The 21,240-nt window shown below is 41.7% G+C and overlaps 1 protein-coding gene across 5 annotated transcripts in view; it reads right to left on the bottom strand.

The window, feature by feature from the left end:
• per2 (period circadian clock 2) overlaps positions 1–21,240 on the bottom strand; it is an 89,681-nt gene that overhangs the window by 41,033 nt on the left and 27,408 nt on the right. For 3 of the 5 annotated variants that reach the window (XM_063045923.1, XM_063045925.1, XM_063045926.1), the window contains 10 exons: positions 15,122–15,200; positions 14,059–14,165; positions 13,717–13,870; positions 12,888–12,996; positions 12,662–12,793; positions 10,459–10,564; positions 9,312–9,477; positions 6,111–6,229; positions 5,463–5,609; positions 2,278–2,544 (listed from right to left, as the gene is read on the bottom strand). In XM_063045923.1, the coding sequence (XP_062901993.1) occupies positions 2,278–2,544; positions 5,463–5,609; positions 6,111–6,229; positions 9,312–9,477; positions 10,459–10,564; positions 12,662–12,793; positions 12,888–12,996; positions 13,717–13,870; positions 14,059–14,165; positions 15,122–15,200 (1,386 nt within the window). The remainder of the gene's footprint in view (positions 1–2,277; positions 2,545–5,462; positions 5,610–6,110; positions 6,230–9,311; positions 9,478–10,458; positions 10,565–12,661; positions 12,794–12,887; positions 12,997–13,716; positions 13,871–14,058; positions 14,166–15,121; positions 15,201–21,240) is intronic. The other 2 variants (XM_063045924.1, XM_063045927.1) reach the window with 1 other exon arrangement.

Below are 21,240 nucleotides of genomic sequence, written 5' to 3'. Positions count from 1 at the left end.
CGGTACTGAGACTAGGGGTCTTCCTTGTTTTAATTATTTGTATTTAAAATTTCCTTTCAACCATGAATATGTTCAAATCAGTGGCAAATAATTTCTCTTAACTCCAACATTATCAAGAATATCAAATCATCTGGTTTGATATCTTCAAACTGCAATCTCCAAAAAAAATCAGACACAGGTTTTAAGATAACACAGTGGCTGTTGTCATTTTTCTGCATTCAATAGTCACAAATGCCTTGATCCAACAAATATTACCATGTAAAACTGTGTCATAACTGTGTCCAATCAACACTCAAGTGGTAAACCAGCAGATGTTTAATTTCGAGGGAAATTTAAATGATGGTAACCAATGGATAAGTCCAATACTTCAGGTTAACGCAAACATGAGAAAATCTGCAGATGCTGGAAATTCAAGCCACACACACAAAATGCTGGTGGAACGCAGCAGGCCAGGCAGCATCAATAGGAAGAAGTACAACTGACGTTTCCGGCCGAGACCCTTCGTCAGGACTAACTGAAGGAAGAGTTAGTAAGAGATTTGTAAGTGGGAGGGGGAGGGGAGATCAGAAATGATAGGAGAAGACAGGAGGGGGAGGGAAGAAGTTAAGAGCTGGAAAGTTGATTGGCAAAAGGGATACAGAGCTGGAGAAGGGGAAGGATCATGGGACGGGAGGCCTAGGAAGAAAGAAAGGCGGAGGGGAGCCCAGAGAAAGATGGACAGCAGGCAAGGAATGATAGTGAGAGGGACAGAGAGAGAAAAAAAGAGGGGAAAAGAGGGGGCGATAATAAATAAGGGATGGGGTAAGAAGGGGAGGAGGGGCATTAACGGAACTTAGAGAAGTCAATATTCATGACATCAGGTTGAAGGTTATCCAGATGGAATATAAGGTGTTGTTCCTCCAACCTGAGTGTGGCTTCATCTTGACAGTAGAGGAGGCCATGGATTGACATATCAGAATGGGAATGGGACGTGGAATTAAAATGTGTGGCCACTGGGAGATCCTGCTTTCTCTGGCAGACAGAGCGTAGGTGTTCAGCGAAATGGTCTCCCAGTCTGCGTCGGGTCTCGCCTACATAGTACATAGGTCCCGCACCGGGAGCATCAGACACAGTACATCACCCCAGCCGACTCACAGGTGAGGTGTTGCCTCACCTGGAAGGACTGTCTGGGGCCCTGAATGGTGGTAAGGGAGGAAGTGTAAGGGCATGTGCAGCACTTGTTCCACTTACAAGGATAAGTGCCGGGAGGGAGATCAGTGGGAAGGGATGAGGGGACGAATGGACAAGGGAGTCACGTAGGGAGCGATCCCTGTGGAAAGTGGGGGGAGGGGGTAGAAAATATGTGCTTGGTGGTGGGATCCCGTTGGAGGTGGCAGAAGTTACAGAAAATTATATGTTGGACCCGGAGGCTGGTGGGGTGGTAGGTGAGGACAAGGGGAACCCTATTCCTAGTGGGGTGGAGGGAGGATGGGGCGAGAGCAAATGTACGTGAAATGGGAGTGATGCGTTTGAGAGCAGACTTGATGGTGGAGGAAGGGAAGCCCCTTTCTTTAAAAAAGGAAGCCATCTCCTTCGTCCTGGAATGAAAAGCCTCATCCTGAGAGCAAGTGCCACGGAGACGGTGGAACTGCGAGAAGGGGATGGTATTTTTGCAAGAGACAGGGTGGGAAGAGGAATAGTCCAGGTAGCTGTGGGAGTCCGTAAGCTTATAGTAGACATCAGTAGATAAGCTGTCTCCAGAGATAGAGACAGAAAGATCAAGAAATGGGAGGGAGGTGTTGGAAATGGACCAGGTAAATTTGAGGGCAGGGTGAAAGTCGGAGGCAAAGTTAATGAAGTCAATGAGCTCAGCATGTGTGCAGATTAACCAGGTTAACGAAAGCTTTCACACATGCAAGCGTTAACATTAATAGCACTGTTTCTATTTAGAGGATGTTTTCACCCTTCCACTTAAGAAAAAAAAGAGCAATGCAGGAGACCTGAGAATACAAATCAAATTTGCCTTACTAAATGTTAGAAATATTATTTAACACTGTTAAGTGTTATACAATTTCCATCCATTAATCCAAACTTCCATGATCTATGAGTACAAACATTTCTTTTCCCAAAACTTGATTTAAGTGGAAGATATCAAATTCTGTATATGGAATTTAATACAACATATAGCCAGTATTGCAACATTATACATTGGTTCTCAACAGCCATTCTCACAGATATAAAGCAATTCCACACTCTTAAAACAGGAATAAAAAGCAGCCACATTGGTAAAAATCTTACCACGATCCCCTGAAAATCCTTTACGATGATTTTGCAAAGAGGGTTTGCAAGAAGCTTCAACAGGTTTTAGTTTATTCAGCTCCATGAATTTACTCAAAAATATCTGTTCTTCCTTTTGAGTATGAGCAGCTAAAACTTCTTTGGTGAGGCCAAGTTTTTTGTATGGCTCCTTTTCTGGGTTCACAGAAGATGCAGTGGTGACCAGCGCAGGTGATGTCATGTTCTCTGCTGGATCAGCAATACCAAGTCCATCCTCCAATAGGATCTCTGTCAGGATTTTAATTTTAAAACTGCAGTGTAAGAGAGCTTTTATTTTGTATTAAAATACATGTATCAAATACAACTGCTAGAATAACTGTCCTAATTGAAAAGTGTTTGGGTTGATCATGCTGGCTAGGCATGATCTTTTCAATCTGACTGTACCCAAGTCATTGTAGCTTTTGCTAGAAATAGCAAGTAGCAAAGCAAAAGAGGGAGAGAGATACATCTATTGCTAATGCATTAATCAGATCTATGTTGAAGAGCCTGTAGAATTATACTATTCAAAAAATACCATTTAGAAAGGTACAAAACTCGGGATTGAAAATTAATGTCACAACATACATTTGTATATAAATTACCTAAAGGACATCACTAGGCAATGAGCAACATGTGGAATTGAAGACTGATCAGTGTCTCAACGCTGGCCTCTATTGTCCATTTGACTGGAAACTGGACCTCAAGCATGTACTGATTTATCCGGCTGGATCGAAAAGCATTACTGGCTGTGCTGACGAGTTCAAAGAGTTCTGGACAACTTCCACGCATTGTTGCATTGTGACTTTTAACCCTGCCTCAGTGCTAAAACAATGCTATGATGTCTGTATGACTGCAACAAAAATAACCAATCCCTCCTCCTCCTTTACAATCTAGCTGCAGACCTTGCCATAGTTGATGCTATTATGCTTATCCAACAGATCTCTGCTGTTGTCCAGCTCCATCGGACTGGATTCACCTGGTTTCCAAATGACCATAATCACTAGTTTCATGAATAATGACTCCTCCTATTTATATGCAAGCGCCTCTGGAATTCCTAAAGGATCGATCCTTGGCTACTTATTTCTCATCTACATGCTGCTCCTTGACCATCTTATAAAGAAATGTTTTGTTATGACTGTTCAACTGACATCCAACAGTATAGGAGAATAAATTTCTTCATAAACTGCTACATAGTTACTAGCTCTATACCTCTACCTGGCAATGCTAAAAAGTATCAACAAACGGTTTGCAAATCAGCCATCCTATTTTAACCACAGCCAAATTGAGATTTGGACCCAAATATCCAATAAGTATCTAACACCTCCAGTTTCTACATATGCAATTGCCTTTGTTCCTCTCTGCTTTCAAGACTGCTACTGAAATCTTCATCAATGCTTTTGTTCTCTGGAAAATGCACTGCTGGCCAACTGAAGTTCAACTGTTCATTCACAGTCTCTCAGCCTGATGATCAGCACTGCATTCTGGCTGATTTCACCTTTCTTTACTCTCAGTCTTTCCCATTTCTGTAATCTCTTCTGTCCCTAATACTCTTCGACGTTCCTTTAATTATGGTGCTTTACTCATCCCACATTTTCATTGCTTAATATCTGGTGATCGTGTGTTCAGTTGCCAAGACCGTACCACTAGAAATCACACTCTAAAGCTCTCTCTACCTCCATACTCATTTCCTACTTTTGACACACTCCTCAAAGTTGACTATTTCAGACATCCCACCCTGCAAAAAGTCTCTATTTCCTGAGGAGACCGAGGTCCTTTAACGTCTGTCGGATGATGCTGAGGATGTTCTACGAGTCTGTGGTGGCCAGTGCTATCATGTTTGCTGTTGTGTGCTGGGGCAGCAGGCTGAGGGTAGCAGACACCAACAGAATCAACAAACTCATTTGTAAGGCCATTGATGTTGTGGGAATGGAACTGGACTCTCTGACAGTGGTGTCTGAAAAGAATTTGCTGTCCAAGTTGGATGCCATCTTGGACAATGTCTCTCATTCACTACATAATGTACTGGTTGGGCACAAGAGTACATTCAGCCAGAGACTCATTCCACCGAGATGCAACACAGAGCGTCATAGGAAGTCATTCCTGCCTGTGGCCATCAAACTTTACAACTCCTCCCTTGGAGGGTCAGACACCCTGAGCCAATTGGCTGGTCCTGGACTTATTTCCATCTGGCATAATTTACATATTATTATTTAATTATTTATGGTTTTTATATTGCTATATTTATACTCTATTCTTGGTTGGTGCAACTGTAACGAAACCCAATTTCCCTCCGGATCAGTAAAGTACGTCTATCCATCTATCTAAAAACTCACTTCAGGGAGGTAGCACCATCAATTGTAGGAGACTCCCAGAACTCCCGGGAGCGGTGGGATGTCTGCAATAGAGTAGCTCCTTAGCAGCTGGCCAGCTAGTTTAAATAACGTTAGCTACACTAATGAATGAATGACACCTGTTAAACTCACCTCAACATGTCCTTTACAGTCTTAACCCACCACGGGCAACAGAAAAGTCACTGTTGCAAACAGTGCAGCGAGCAACAGTCATTATTTTGACCCCTATTAGGCAGGAGTACACTTTAGCGTAGTCTGGGGTGACGTACGTTTTATATTTTCTCCTTTTGGAACACTCTGCCATGGCGCGCTCTCTCTCTCTCTCTCTCTCTCGTGATCGTTCTCGCTCTCCCTCTCACACGCTCTCTCTCTCGCGGTCGCTCTCGCTCTCTCTCTCGTGGTCGCGCTCACTCTCAAAAAAAATTGGTTTCCGTGATATTGTATATAACTTGCAGGCATCAGGGAGCCACTATTAATATGCCGGAGACTCCCAGAACTTCTGGGAGAGGTGGGATGTCTGCTATTTGACCAACCTTCCCATCACCAGCTCTAACATACCATTATGTGATCTACTATTAATAATTTGTGAATCCTGAGATATTCTGATGCATGTTTGCTTTGTCAAGGGTGCTAGAAAAATGGAATTTAGGGTTGTTGAGGCCAGAACAAGTATCACTTCATGTCACTAGAAGTCAAACTTTATCTCCTTTCATTCTCAGAAGGCCTTTGTCTAATCAGGCCATTATCTAACTTTACATGAATGCTTCTAGTACATATAATAATCACCCAATTATCTTGCACCTCCTATTGCAGTACCTTGCTTTTTGTCTCCCACATGAACAATGGTGCTGCTGCAACTTCCTTGGCTAACGACACTTGCGGCCTTCCTTGGCAAGGTGAGTGGTGCTAGAGGTGTGCCAACAACCGCTCCAGAAGGTATTTCTTTCGTGGGCTTGTATTGAGCTGCAGGGGAAGTAATGCTGCAGGTCAAATACTCACGTTTATACTTTGCTTTTTACTGATTACTTAGTGAAACAAATTCTGAATTTTGATTATGATAGACTCTGCTGCTCAATGAGAGTTAGTAAACAATGGTGTGCTGGGTAAATATGCATTGATGGATATAAAAAAACACTGGAAATAGACCACATTCACAGAGGAAAAATTCACAGTTAATATTTCAGGTGGATGATAGGAAATCAGAACTGAAACACTAATTCTGTTTCTCTCTTCACAGATGCTGGCTGATTTTCTGTGTTTCCAACATCTCGTTTTGATTCTATTTTTCCAGCATCTGCATTTACATTCATAATTATTGGCAAATAAACCACTGAAATATTAAGGCACATCAGCCTTGCTAAAGAAACATTACAGTGAAACAAATGCTGTGCAAATTCCACAGATTGCTAAGTCTTTTTCAACAAATAAAAGGCATCTCAAAGTCAGTCTTGGTAAATACCGTACCACGTAAAATACCTTCAGAGTCATCCACTTTGTCAACTTTTTGTTTGTCATCATCTGACGGTGATGAAGAATCACATTTCCTTTTCATAGAGTACAGAATATTGTAGCTATCCAAATATCTGCAAACACCGAAGAAACAAAAATCAACTCAGTAACAGAAAAGAGAGACCTTCATTTCCATCTCAACTTTAAAGTAATATTCTTCTATATTTATAAAAAAAAACAAGACAGAAGTGTAAATGTTTTTATATATACTAACACTGAGGAATGATGCACTCTCGTTTGCCTCGAAACACTATAGGTACTACCTTTATTCAAACTTCTGAACACATCTTCACAGTTGATGCTTCAGCGCAACTCTGAAGGAGCGCAGCACTTTGGATAAGGCAAAAAACACTCAATGCAAGGTATGCCATGGCACTTTCCCCTCCTCCCTTTGTCAAAGATCTGGGATTTTCCATATCTAAATATATGCCACTGTATAACTTTCATACATGCAAAAGGTTTTCTATGTTAGAACATAGAATAGTACAGCACAGTACAGGCCCTTCGGCCCACAATGTTGTGCCGACCCTCAAACCCTGCCTCCCATAAAGCCCCCACCTTAAATTCCTCCATATACCTGTCTAATAGTCTCTTAAACTTCACTAGTGTATCTGCCTCCACCACTGACTCAGGCAGTGCATTCCACACACCAGCCACTCTCTGAGTGAAAAACCTTCCTCTAATATCCCCCTTGAACTTCCCACCCCTCACCTTAAAGCCATGTCCTCTTGTATCGAGCAGTGGTGCCCTGGGGAAGAGGCACTGGCTATCCACTCTATCTATTCCTCTTATTATCTTGTACACCTCTATCATGTCTCTTCTCATCCTCCTTCTCTCCAAAGAGTAAAGCCCTAGCTCCCTTAATCTTTGATCATAATGCATACTCTCTAAACCAGGCAGCATCCCAGTAAATCTCCTCTGTACCCTTTCCAATGCTTCCCCATCCTTTCTATAGTGAGGCGACCAGAACTGGACACAGTACTGTAAGTGTGGCCTAACCAGAGTTTAATAGAGCTACATCATTCCCCCAGGACTCTTAAACTCTATCCTTCGACTTATGAAAGCTAACACCCCATAAGCTTTCTTAACTACCCTATCCACCTGTGAGACAACTTTTAGGGATCTGTGGACATGTACCCCCAGATCCCTCTGCTCCTCCACACTACGAAGTATCCTGCCATTTACTTTGTACTCTGCCTTGGAGTTTGTCCTTCCAAAGCGTACCACCTCACACTTCTCCGGGTTGAACTCCATCTGCCACTTCTCAGCCCACTTCTGCATCCTATCAATGTCCCTCTGCAATCTTTGACAATCCTCTACGCTATCTACAACACCGCCAACATTTGTGTCATCTGCAAACTTGCCAACCCACCCTTCTACCCCTACATCCAGGTCGTTAATAAAAATCACGAAAAGTAGATGCCCCAGAACAGATCCTTGTGGGACACCACTAGTCTCAATCCTCCAACCCTCCACCACCACCCTCTGCCTTCTGCAGGCAAACCAATTCGGAATCCACCTGGCCAAACTTCCCTGGATCCCATGCCTTCTGACTTTCTGAATAAGCCTACCATGTGGAACCTTTTCAAATGCCTTACTAAAATCCATATAGATCACATCCACTGCACTACCCTCATCTATATGCCTGGTCACCTCCTCAAAGAACTCTATCAGGCTTGTTAGACACGATCTGCCTTTCACAAAGCCATGCTGACTGTCCCTGATCAGACCATGATTCTCTAAATGCCCACAGATCCTATCTCTAAGAATCTTTTCCAACAGCTTTCCCACCACAGACGTAAGGCTCATTGGTCTATAATTACCCGGACTATCCCTACTACCTTTTTTGAAAAAGGGGACAACATTCCCCTCCCTCCAATCCTCCGGTACCATTCCCGTGGACAACGAGGACATAAGGATCCTAGCTAAAGGCTCAGCAATCTCTTCCCTCGCCTCGTGGAGCAGCCTGGGGAATATTCTGTCAGGCCCCGGGGATTTACCCGTCCTAATGTATTTTAACAACTCCAACACCTCCTCTCCCTTAATATCAACATGCTCCAGAACATTAACCTCACTCATATTATCCTCACCATCATCAAGTTCCCTCTCATTGGTGAATACCGAAGAGAAGTATTCATTGAGGACCTCGCTCACTTCCACAGCCTCCAGGCACATCTTCCCACCTTTATCTCCAATCGGTCCTACCTTCACTCCTGTCATCCTTTCTTTCTTCACATAATTGAAGAATGCCTTGGGGTTTTCTTTTACCCTACTCGCCAAGGCCTTCCCGTGCCCCCTTCTTGCTCTTCTCAGCCCCGTCTTAAGCTCCTTTCTTGCTTCCCTATATTCCTCAATAGACCCATCTGATCCTTGCTTCCTAAACCTCATGTATGCTGCCTTCTTCCACCTGACTAGATTTTCCACCTCACTTGTCACCCATGGTTCCTTCACCCTACCATTCTTTATCTTCCTCACCGGGACAAATTTATCCCTAACATCCTGCAAAAGATCTCTAAACATCGACCACATGTCCTTAGCACATTTCCCTGCAAAAACATCATCCCAATTCACACCCGCAAGTTCTATCCTTATAGCCTCATAATTTTCCCTTCCCCAATTAAAAATTTTCCTGTCCTCTCTGATTCTATCCTTTTCCATGATAATGCTAAAGGCCAGGGAGCAGTGGTCACTGTCCCCCAGATGCTCACCCACTGAGAGATCTGTGACCTGACCCGGTTCATTACCCAGTACTAGATCTAGTATGGCATTCCCCCTAGTCGGCCTGTCCACATACTGTGACAGGAATGTTTGCCTATAAGACACCAACAATGAGTTGTATTGTGCTCAATAAGTACATTACAACCTTTACTTCACATACTGGAATATTTAAGAAGCTGGTTAAAACTTAACCTTGGACTGTGATTATGTGCTCATCCCGCTAGTTGATATTGTTGTCACTGAGCTCAGGATTTCTTCTGGAGCTGGGTCCTTTAGCAACTCATTAAGAAAGGTGGAATCTGCTTCAAGGAGTTGCAAGGATCTTTGTGCCTCTTTCTTACTAGACCAATAATGCAAGTTGTCACTTTGCAATTGGTTATAAAATCCAGGCCTGTGGTTTTTATAAATACACTTGTTTAGGTTCAGAACATCACTCACCTCATAACACTATCCAGACAATTGATCCGTTGATAGCAATACCCAGAATGCTCCTTACATCTTGGTTCATCAAAGAGCATGTTTTTTCCAGCACTATTTATTGAAGCACCCTTAGATGGGCTCATTTTAAAATCTTTGGTATGGCTGCTCAACTCTTTTTGCATTCCTGCAAAATAAAGACTTATACAGTTAGCACAAGGTGCTTACAACATAAAGCCTCCAATCTTTTAGAAATGGGACAAAATTCCAAATGGACTACTTTCAGAAAAAAATGCTCACTTAGAAAGTAAAATAAAAGAAGTAGACTCAGTTTCTCAGTTGAAGAAGATTAACTGCTTTGGGTTATAGAAGAACTTGCATTCAATGAATTTGAAAATATGACTAGGAAACCGGTATTGTGTTTTGGCTCCTGCGACTCTCGTTTCATTAAACTAACTGTTCTTCTTGAGCAAGTCTGAACTTACAAGATCATTTAACTATTAAATAATCTTGTAGAGGATCAAACTGTTCAACTATAAAATATAAACAATCTAAAAACAGAGGCAAAATACTGCAATGAGCAGAAATCAAGAAATACTTTGCCTGTTGCTTTTCCTTCAACTAAAACAAAAGTCAGATAATATTATCTTTTAAACTCTCTTTTAAATACTTCAGTCCAAACAGGCGAGCCTGTAATAATCAAACAGTTCTTTCATCCTATTCCACATGTACGTTACTTCTCAGTCAAAATCAAAAATGGCTGCAGTTGAATATTTAAGTAGTACATATATTCAGCAAAATTGTGGTCCCAAAGTACTTAGATTTATTATTATTCACATGTCAGGAAATTTGTTGTTTTATGACAGCAAGATATACAAGTTACTACAAGTTACATAAATAAATATAGTGAAAAAGACAAATAATGAGGTAGTGTTACTTCATGGTAAATAGCAGCTTTTCTACATTTATTTTTGTATCGTTGGTTTCTATGTAACCAGAAATCAATGCACACTCACAGAATAATGTAGCTCTACATTAACTGGTAATGAAACAAGGACAGCTGCAATAGAAAATATTATGCTTGGACTTGAGGTGTTTTTCAATCAGAATTAGCTTAATCCAATTATGTATGGCCAGATAATGAATGAAAAATAATTAGGGCTTTTACCAGTTTTGTTTCTGCGCTTTGATTCACTTTTTGGTTTCTCAATCAAATCTCTTTGCCCTTGGATTCTGCCCAGGTGTTCATCTTTACAAATTTTCTGAACTGTTATCTGAAAAAAAAAGAAACAAAGGACAAAGCTTAATAATTTTTTCCAAAGTTATTTTATAGAAGACATGAAGCTTTCTTTAAAAAAACAAAACTAGATAGACCACAAAAGAAAGGACATTTAAAACTTACTATGTACTAGACTACAAGTGTGAAACACTAACTAGGGCAAGGATTGATTAACTGCTGAAAGCAAAAGATTATTAACTTCAGAGGTCCAAATTCTATATGAGAGGTATCAACCTTGTGTCAGTGGTATCATGGGTGTCTAGGAGCCAGATGGCTGTGAAACCAGTTGGCATCCTATAATCCATACTGACACTTCCATATATTACTAAGGGACAGACTGACAGTCAGAAGGCATCTTTCCATGAGTATTTAACCTGAGACTCGGTCTTACCTATAAAATAGATTCTCATACACTTCTCAAGGAACATAGGGGTCTTGGACAGTTTTATATTCAGTCAAAATCACTAACGTGGATTATCCGTGTATGTATCTCACTGCCATTTATGTGTTTCTGTACTTTCCCAGGAATATACTAACGGTCACATGTTAAAAAGTACTTAACTATCTTCAATGCCTTTGGGATTTCTGGAGATCACAAAAATTTCCTATATAACTTAATCCTTTAGTGAATAACTATGTCTTATAATTGGATATCTTGTCCAATTTTAGAGTTTTAGAAGCAATATTCATTTAATTGAATATCAGTCTGATTGTCTTAAGTGTAATATTTTCAGGCTTTGATGAATAATGTAACCAACCAATTAACTGCTAATTGCAAGTATTAATAATTATTATCAGTAAACAAATACTTTAATTCTCTTAACAACAACAGAAAATACAGGTGACCCCTGCCACAGCAGTTCTGGTAATTGAAATTCAGATTTAAAAGAGTTCATAAATCATTATCAAAAAACCTGGGACATGGAATACATATTCACTCTTGTGAATGTTATGTGCAGTAAAAGTGAATAAATATACACAAAATTTATTTTCAACCAAGATACATCCATGCATGTGCAGCTTGCAAATTATGCAAAATTGTGATATGGAGCACTTTCTAGGGATGCAAATCCTTCTATAATGTGGGGTCACCTGTACTGTTTAATATTTCTTATTAAATCACTTTAATTTTACAACTGTTGTAAAACAGATTAGCATTGAAAAAGCATAACACAAAACAAGTTATTTTAGCAATTTACTTGTAACTTCTTTGTTGGATCTATGACAGAGAAGTTACCCTGATCTATAATAACCAGAAAACTCAAGTCTGAGCTAAGTTAGCTCCAATCGGATGGCAACTCTAATCTTCCATTTGGTTTCAATGGTTCCGGGCTATTTGATTTTGTGCAATAGCTGGTGGGATTAGACAAAGTGAAATTGCTGTACAGTACTGTTATTCAATGGCTTCTGCTGGACAATGCTGGGTGTGGAACTGAGGCAAAACTGGGTTCAGCACCAATTATCCCAACATGCTGCAAGTTCAAGTGAAGTACCCAAGGGCTTAAAAGAACACATGAACAGTATCTGAGCCAGAGTTATCAGCAGGCAATAGGAAGAATTGTGAGCCATATTTCCTCATTTGTCCACATAAACTCAATCATTTGTCATAAAGCAGGCAACTTTTATTTTTTTTTAAAAAGAGATACACTGTGGAACAGGCCCTTCTAGCCCAAAGAAACACACCTTCCAGCAACTTATCTATTTAACACTAGCCAAATCATAGGACAATTTATAATGACCAATTAACCTACTAACCAGTACATATTTGGACTGCGGCAGGAAACCAATGTGGTTACAGGGAGAATGTACAAACTCATTACAGATGGGGCTGGAATTGAACTCATATGCCCCGAGCTGTGATAGTGTCATGCTAACTGCTATGTTACTGTGGCGTCTTTAATGGATTAAAGTTCAGAATTCAATTAAGGGAATTCCGAACCCACCCTAGTCTCATTAAACAACTTAATTTCCATTCAAATTTATAGATTTCTAAACATGATGCTTTAATTGATTATTGTCTATTCGATGCCTTTTTTGTTTGATAATCAACTTATTTGTTAGCATAATTTAGTTTGTGGAAGAGATAACTTACAGGTTTGTCCCAGTGGTTCTCTTCATTGATGTTGCCATTAGCATCCATGGAAGAAGCTACACTGATGATCTGTGTGTGAGATCCATTACTGCCCAAACATCCATACCCACTGGAACCATTGTTGTAAACCGGCTAAAATGAGAGAGGATAAATAGTCTTAATAGAACCCATTGAAATGGACACAAACTGCATTTAGATTGGAATGTACAATGTGAATTAGTTTTACCTGTAGCAAGAGCTGCTGAATTTGCTCAGTGATGGTTTGTATTTCAGGACTGAGTGTCTTCACTTCACTAGACTCCGGAACAGCAAATACATCTTCATTCAAAGGACCCCTTCATATCAAAAGTTAAGGGAAGATACCATTCAATGAGTCTTTGTATCTGCCAATATCTAATACATTCGATTTTGCAGGTGTACAATTCTGAACATTACTCATTACTGCACATCATTTGACTGATAAACATTCATAATAAGAGAACTGATTTGGTTATTTTAATACTAGGTCAGTAACTCTGGTCTAAGCACCTGGATTCACAAGGCATTATTATGAAGAAATTTTGGTATTTATTATTACCTATATTAATAAGGAGAACAATTCTTCAAAAAATAGTCATTTTAGGTTGAATAATTTCCTTCAATATTACTTGTACTCTTTGTCCTTCACAACCACATCTTTTAATTTTTAACAACCTTGACCAAAATTCTGAATTTATTTACCCTTATTTATTTGTTTGTGTGTTTATTCTTTTGTTTAATTATTCAAGGATATAGTGTGGTAACAGACCCATCTGGCCCAATGAGCCCGCACCATCCAATTACACCCATGTGACCAATTAACCTACTAATCCGTACATCTTTAGAATGTGGGAGGAAACCACAGCACCCTGAGAAAACCTATGTAATCATGGGGTGAACATACAAACTCATTTACAACATAAAAAAATCATGGCGTCACATCAATAGTTAATTGACATATTTGCCAATCTGTAACAAACTCATGTCCAAATTGATCAATCATGAACATTTTCTATAAATAAACCAAAACTACTTACGTTCGTACTTTGTGTCTTCCGATTATGAAAGATACTTTTCTGCTCCAGGGATTTACGAAACTTGACCAACTGGTGTCAATTGTGATATATTCACCATTTTGTGTGCAGAAGCGAACTGGCGAATGCTCAAAAGGTTGTCCTGCCTGTCTCAGTACTGAGTAAACAAAATAGTGAATGTACTTCAACTGAAATCAAAATTAAACAATAACAAATATCCATCGTGCTCTCTTTAGGAAACATAACTAACATGGATATCAGATTTCTGGCAGTGATCCTCACTTAGGTGAGGAAAATGATGCTTGGCAATTTTTGTTTTAAAAGTTACAACACCTGTAAACTTACTCTTTTTATGAATGGCCACCATCAAGGGTTGATCATCAGGGTGCAAATGCATCAGTACGGGCATTCCAATGAGATCCTGAGGCAAATAACCCAAGAGAGGGACAGCCCTGTGAAAGCAAATGGAATTAGCTGCGCAATGCTCATTTTCAATAACATGCAAATGAGGCATAAAGTTGAATATAAGTAGACAAAAAAAAACTAAAATCAAACTAAGTGATATCATTGCTCAAAAACTCAGTAAATCAAGTTTTTAAAAACCAAAGAAAATCTGCAGAAGCTGGAAATCCAAGCAACACACACAAAATCTGGAGAAACTCAGCAAGCCAGGCAGCATCTATGGAAAAGAGTACAATTAATGCTTCCTGCTGAAGGGTCTCTGCCTTAAACATTGAACGTACTCTTTTCCATAGATACTGTCTGGCCTGCTGAGTTCCTCCAGCATATTGTGTGTATTAACTCAAGTTTTTAATACCAGTTTAGATATACATCATTTGACCAGTAGAGGGCAAATAACATAACAAACACAAGAAAATCTGCAGATGCTGGAAATCGAAAGCAACACACATAAAATGCTGGAGGAACTCAGCAGGCCAGGCAGCATCTATGGAAAAGAGTAAATAGTTCGACATTTCGGGCCAAGACCCTTCATCAAGACGTACAAACCAAGCTTTTGAAACGATTCTGGTAACACACAGTGGAAAGTAATATTATTTGGAAATTAATTTTACATAGTTTAGGAGGGAGGGAGTGTCGACCCAGACCATGAGAGGCCTGCACTGGGCATTTTCATGCTTTACAAGGCGCAGATTGGAAGTCTGTGTGGGGCGCCACTCCTCACAGAGACACTAGAGCAATGTGTGGCTAAGTGCCTTGCTCAAGGACACAAACACGCTGCCACAGCTGAGGCTTGAACTAGCGACCTTCAGATCACTAGACGAACACCTTAACCACTTTGCCACGTGCCCAACTACATAGTTTAAATGCATTTTATAAGATTAAAAAACACAACATCTTTTTTTAAACTTTCTTCTGTTCATGTAAATACCCTTGGTTCTCTACATACCTCTCTTCAATATCCTGGAACATGCAGCTAGGTGTGTGAGTGGTTGTAAAAACCCTCTTATCATGGGGAATTCGTGGTGCTAATAAAATAGACATAAAAGACAGATGTTACAATTTAAACAATTGCCAACCAAATTCTTTCCCTTGAGCCCATCCTGGGTTAACAGTCTTTAATTAGAGTGCAAATGGCACCTAATGGCATCTATGAAATTAAAAAGTTCAAGCATAATGTCCAGTCCACTGGCTAAAGTTTATTATCATTAGTAATAATATTATTATCATACACATGGTAAAAATGTAATGAAAATCAGCTTTTTGCAGCAGCAGCATAGTATATTAGAAGGGCTAACATAAAGTTAACAAACTTTACTGTATGTAAGATAAACTATACACAATGTACACGCGCAAATTAAACAAAACAAACATCATGCCACCAGTCTGAGAACATCCAGGAACACACCACTGCATGTAAGAGGGGTAGTAAAAAATCATCTTGTAAGGGAGAATTCCCAGAAGTCCTACACTCATGGCATTATCAACCACTGATGAGGTGTTTGTGCTTTTCTGATTTTCTGTACATTAATAATCATCTATTGCTTTTAACTGAAACTAAGTATCATGAATGCTGTGAAGCATTTTAGTTAGAATAATGTCCACATAATTCTAACTGATAATTAACACCTATTCACTATATACAGTTCAAAATATTAAATTATATTTAAAAACATTATAATTTTGTTATAGCCTGGTCCCTGGCTCTAGTCTAAAGATGAGAAAACAGCAAGAAAAATGCCCTGAAGTTTTTTAGGACTTCACTCAGTTGTACAACTTCTCATCTGATCCTATCCTCTCCACTCACTATAAATGTACATTTGTCCCTTTCTCTTCTAAGTACTCAAGAATTGCCACCAGCAACTGGTGGAAGAGCTTACAGGGAGTAAAGATAACGGCAAACCAGTAATACTCATAGTAGAACCTCAGGTACAAACAATATGTGCAAAAAATTGCCCAGAGGCAGGGTCTGCGACAGTCCTGCTTCAGAGCACTCTGCTGAGAGGCTCAATGGAGAACCAACCAAAAGCTAACAGTTACCTACAAGTGCTGGGTGAATTGACTGTCCTGCCCTGCCAGGAAATCTCTGTTCACTGAAATGGCAGATGAATGAACTTAACGAATACTTTGCATCAGTCTTCATTGTGGAAGACTCTAGCAGTGTGCCAGAGGGAACAAGACAGAGTGCCATTGCTATTACAAAGAAAAAAGTGCTAGGCAATCTCAAAGATATTACTTGGACCAGATCGACTACATCCAAGATTCCCGAGAGTGATTGTGAGAGAGATTGCTAAAGAGATAGCAGATACATTGGTCATGATCATTCAAGAATCACTTTGATTTTGGCATGATCCCGAAGGACTGGAAGATTGCAAACCTCACTCCACTTTTAAGAAGGGAGGAGGGCAAAAGAAAGGAAATTATAGGCCAGTTAGCCTAACCTCAGTGGTTGGAGAAGTGTCGGAGTCTATTACTAAGGATGAGATTTTGAGCTAGTTGGAGACCAATGATAAAATAAGCCAAAGTCAGCATAGTTTCTGTAAAGGGAAATCTTTCTGAGCAATCTTTTACCAGTTCTTTGAGGAAGTAACAAGCAGGGTGAACAAAGGAGAGGTAGTGGATGTCACTTCGTTGAATTTTCAGAAGGCACTGAATAAGGTGCCACACAGCAGCCTGCTTAGCAAGATAAAATCCTATGGCATTAGAAGAAAGATACTGGCGTGGATAGAGGAATGGCTGACAGCCAGGAGGCAGTCAGTGGGAATAAGGGGGATCTTATCTGGTTGGCTGCCAGTGACTGTTGGTGTTCCTCAGGGGTCAGTATTGGGGCCATTACTTTTCACATTGTCTGTCAATGATTTGGATAATGGAATTGATGGCTTTGTGGAAAAATTTGTGGATGATATGAAGATAGGTGGAGGAGTAGGTAGTGATGAGGAAGCAATGCGATTGCAGCTGGACTTAGACAAACTGGAAGAATAAGCAAAAAAGTAGTAGATGGAATACAGTGTTGGGAAATGTATGATAATGCATTTTAGTAAAGTAACAAAAATGTGGACTATTATCTAAATGGGGAGCAGGTTCAAACATCAGAGGTGCAAAGGGACTTAAGAGTCGTCATACAAGACTCTGTCACACTGACGGGGCATTGGGAGCAAGGGTGGACCCAAATGCAAGACACATCTTGTGAGATTACTTAGATTTAGTTTATTGTTCAATACCAGGAGAGCAAGGCAGGAGCAGGAATAGCGAACTGGACAAGGACTGAGGACTACGATTAGGCTGGGACCAAGGGTCTGGGCTAGGACTCGGAATCGGCTCCCAGAACTAGAGGAGACATGAAGAGGCTAGGGTATGGACTCCAAGCTCAAGACTGGGCAAGGACCCAGTAGCTGGGTCTTGCCTCGGGCTCGGACCCCAGAACCAGGCATGGACATGACATGGGCTAGGGAGAGGAGGAACACGGGAACACAGAGCCTCGGTCTCGGGAGAGCAGGTACATGGAACCATGGACACATACACAGAACACAGAGTTGGGACCCCTCCTTGGGTACAGGACATAGGGCTGGGACTCACACACAGAACAGAGAGCCGGGACCCCTCCTTGGGTACAGGACATAGGGCCGGGACTCATGACCCTGTGCGGGGCAACGGCAAGACGGCCTGACTTACCCCACGGAGGCAAGGACAAGACAAGACAGAATATGACCCCCCGCGGGGCAACGGCAAGACGGCCTGACCTACCCCACGGAGGCGAGGCAGGAGAAGACATGACTCCCCGCAGGGCAATGGCAAGACGGCCTGACTTACCCCATGGAAGCGAGGACAGGACAAGACACGACTCCCCGCAGGGCAACGGCAAGATGGCCAGACTTACCCCCATGGAGGCGAGGACCAGACAAGACAAAACATGACCCCCCGCGGAGCAACAGCAAGACGGCCTGACTTACCCCACGGAGGCGAGGACAAGACAAGACCAACACAAATGAACACCAGACAGTACCTATCTAGCTCCGGTGATGGAACTAGACCGAAGTGCAGGCGGGGGCTGCAGACGAGAGGGGCAGAGAAGGGACTCAGACAAGGGGGTAGGACAGGAATCACAGACCGCCAGGGCCAGGACTTGACTCAGAACTGGGAAGCTGCCAGGGCCTGGACTTGACGGTGCTTGAATGCCGCCAGGGAAAGGACTTGACTTGGTGCTTGAATGCCGCCAGGGAAAGGACTTGACTTGGTGCTTGAATGCCGTCAGGGACAGGACTTGATTTGGTGCTTGAATGCTGCCAGGGAAAGGACTTGACTTGGTGCTAGAATGCTGCCGGAGCCAGGACTTGACTTGGTGCTAGAATGGTGCTAGAATGCCGCCGGAGCCAGGACTTGACTTGGAGCTTAAATGCCGTCAGGGCCAGTACTCGACTCGGTACTTGAATGCCGCCGGAGCCAGGACTTGACTTGGAGCCTCTGGGTAGTGGCGAGCTCTCAACTCGGCCCGGGAACAGTAGACAGTGGTTCTTGATTCCCTCCGGCGGGTTAACTGATGGACCCACTTCGGTGAGGAAACCTTGCGGGCTTGCTTTGGCGAGGTAACTGGACAGGGTTGCTCCAGTGAGGAAGGGCGAATTACCGGCACTCGCTTCAGCAGAGACTAGGCTTGCTCCGGCCAGATGACATCGGCACACCGTACCTTAGATGACTTTGCAGACGCTCCCGCACCGAATGGCTGAAAGCCGGAGACTATAAACTACCGGTTCAGCCGAGTGTTAACTGCCTCTAATCACCAAAGTCCAGGGACATGGGGAAACAGGGAATCAATGGTCCGGATCGTAACATAAACAAGCTAAATTTAAAGGGACACCGATCCGGACCATGACAGACTCCCAGAGGTTAATTTACAGGTTGAGTCAGTAGGCAAATGCAATGGTGGCATTTATTTCAAGGGGAATAGAATATAAAAGCAAGGAGATAATGCTGAGGCTTTATTAGTCAGTCTGCACTTCCAATATTGTTAACAGTTTTGGGCCCCATAACTGCGATCATGTTTGCTGTTGTGTGCTGGGGCAGCAGGCTGAGGGTAGCAGACACCAACAGAATCAACAAACTCATTCGTAAGGCCAGTGATGTTGTGGGGATGGAACTGGACTCTCTCACGGTGGTGTCTGAAAAGAGGATGCGGTCCAAGTTGCATGCCATCTTGGACAACGTCTCCCATCCACTACATAATGTACTGGTTGGGCACAGGAGTACATTCAGCCAGAGACTCATTCCACCGAGATGCAACACAGAGCGTCATAGGAAGTCATTCCTGCCTGTGGCCATCAAACTTTACAACTCCTCCCTTGGAGGGTCAGACACCCTGAGCCAATAGGCTGGTCCTGGACTTATTTTCTAGCATAATTTACATATTACTATTTAACTATTTATGGTTTTATTACTATTTAATTATTTATGGTGCAACTGTAAAGAAAACCAATTTCCCCCGGGATCAATAAAGTATGACTATGACTATAACTCAGAAGGATGTGTTGTCATTGGAGAGTCCAGAGGAGGTTCACGAGGACAATTCTGGGAATGAGGAGCATTTTGCAGCTTTGGGTCTGTACTCACTGGAATTTAGAAGAATGCAGGAGGTGGGGGGTCCCATTGAAATCTATTGAATGTTAAAAGGACTAGGTAGGATGGATGTGGAGAGGATGTTTCCTATGGCAGGGGTATCCAGAACTAGAGGGCACAGCCTCAAAATTGACGGTTGACCTTTTAGAACAGAGGTAAGAAGGAATTTTTTTGGCCAGAGAGTAGTGAATCTACTCTGCCACAGACTGCAGTGGAAGCCAAGTCCGTGGGTATATTTAAGGGAGAAGTTGATCATTTCCTGATCAGTCAGGGCATCAAAGGATATGGTGAGAAGGCAGGTGTATGGGGTTGAGGAGGGTCCAGGATCAGCCATGATGGAATGACACAGCAGACTCGATGGGCTGAATGGCCTAATTCTGCTCCTATCTCTTATGGTCATGGAGCAAAGAAGAGGCCACAATCAGCACACTAAATCTTTGTTCTCCCCAGGAATAGGGGGGCATGAATATTCTGTGGATAATGATATTGTGGATACCACGAAGGCTCTTTCCCATGTACCCAAGACAACACAATAAATAAATGTCTTCTAATGTTTTAAAATTAAGACAAAGTAGTAAATATATAAAACATTTAAATACCCAGAGAGTGATATATTAACTAACGAAATTATGGTGTAACCGTGCAAACAAATACTTCTCTCTCTCAGTAGAGCGATAGTATTGGTCATTATGTTTGAACAAAAGCAGACTGCCTCCTCAATTTATGCCTATATTTAGCAATATCCCTCCAAAAATACTAAGGAGTGGGTGCTTTACCTCACGAGGACACATATTGACAAACAGAGAATCTGTGGTTAATACGGATCGAGTGTATTATGCAGGGTCTAGAATCTATCCTTTGTGGCATGGTAGTCGGGGGAGAGAGCAACTCTAGCAACACAAAGGACCCAAATATGGATGGGGCCTGTCCTATTGTAAAAGCTCTGATGATTTACAGGGCATGAGCAAAACAGTCACTTCTCCAGAAGATGATATCTCTGCACCGTGGTTAAAGTTTAGGGTGCTGACACTGTAGGTCAAAATATCTAGACAGTCCAGACAGTTGCCAGTCAAGACTACAGTCAGTATTCCTTGGCCCAGAACTTTCTGAAGCCCAAAATGATATGCATTGTTCTCCACTGACAGACTTGCTTTCTCTGTATACCTTACTTGGCCTTCTCATTATTTCCAGCATTCTGTGTTTCTTCAGAGTTACAGCATGCTGTGCTTCTCAAGTGCGTTTATTACACTTCCAGCATTGTTTTGATTTCAGTTTTCTTTCATTTCATTTTCACACCCCATGTAGGAGATAATCTGTGCCGAACACGTTTCTGGCACTACATCATTAATGACATGGAGCATGGAGAATGGCTAATAAAGCAGCCATGATCGAATGTTGGAGCAGTGTCGATGGGCCGAATGGTCTTATGGAAATCAGCAGCTTTCCACTAGCCACACT

This window comes from Mobula hypostoma, chromosome 4, assembly GCF_963921235.1.
Source record: "Mobula hypostoma chromosome 4, sMobHyp1.1, whole genome shotgun sequence".
NCBI lineage: Eukaryota > Metazoa > Chordata > Chondrichthyes > Myliobatiformes > Myliobatidae > Mobula > Mobula hypostoma.
Note: the sequence above shows the minus strand (reverse complement) of the source record. Positions and strands in the feature narration are given on the sequence as shown.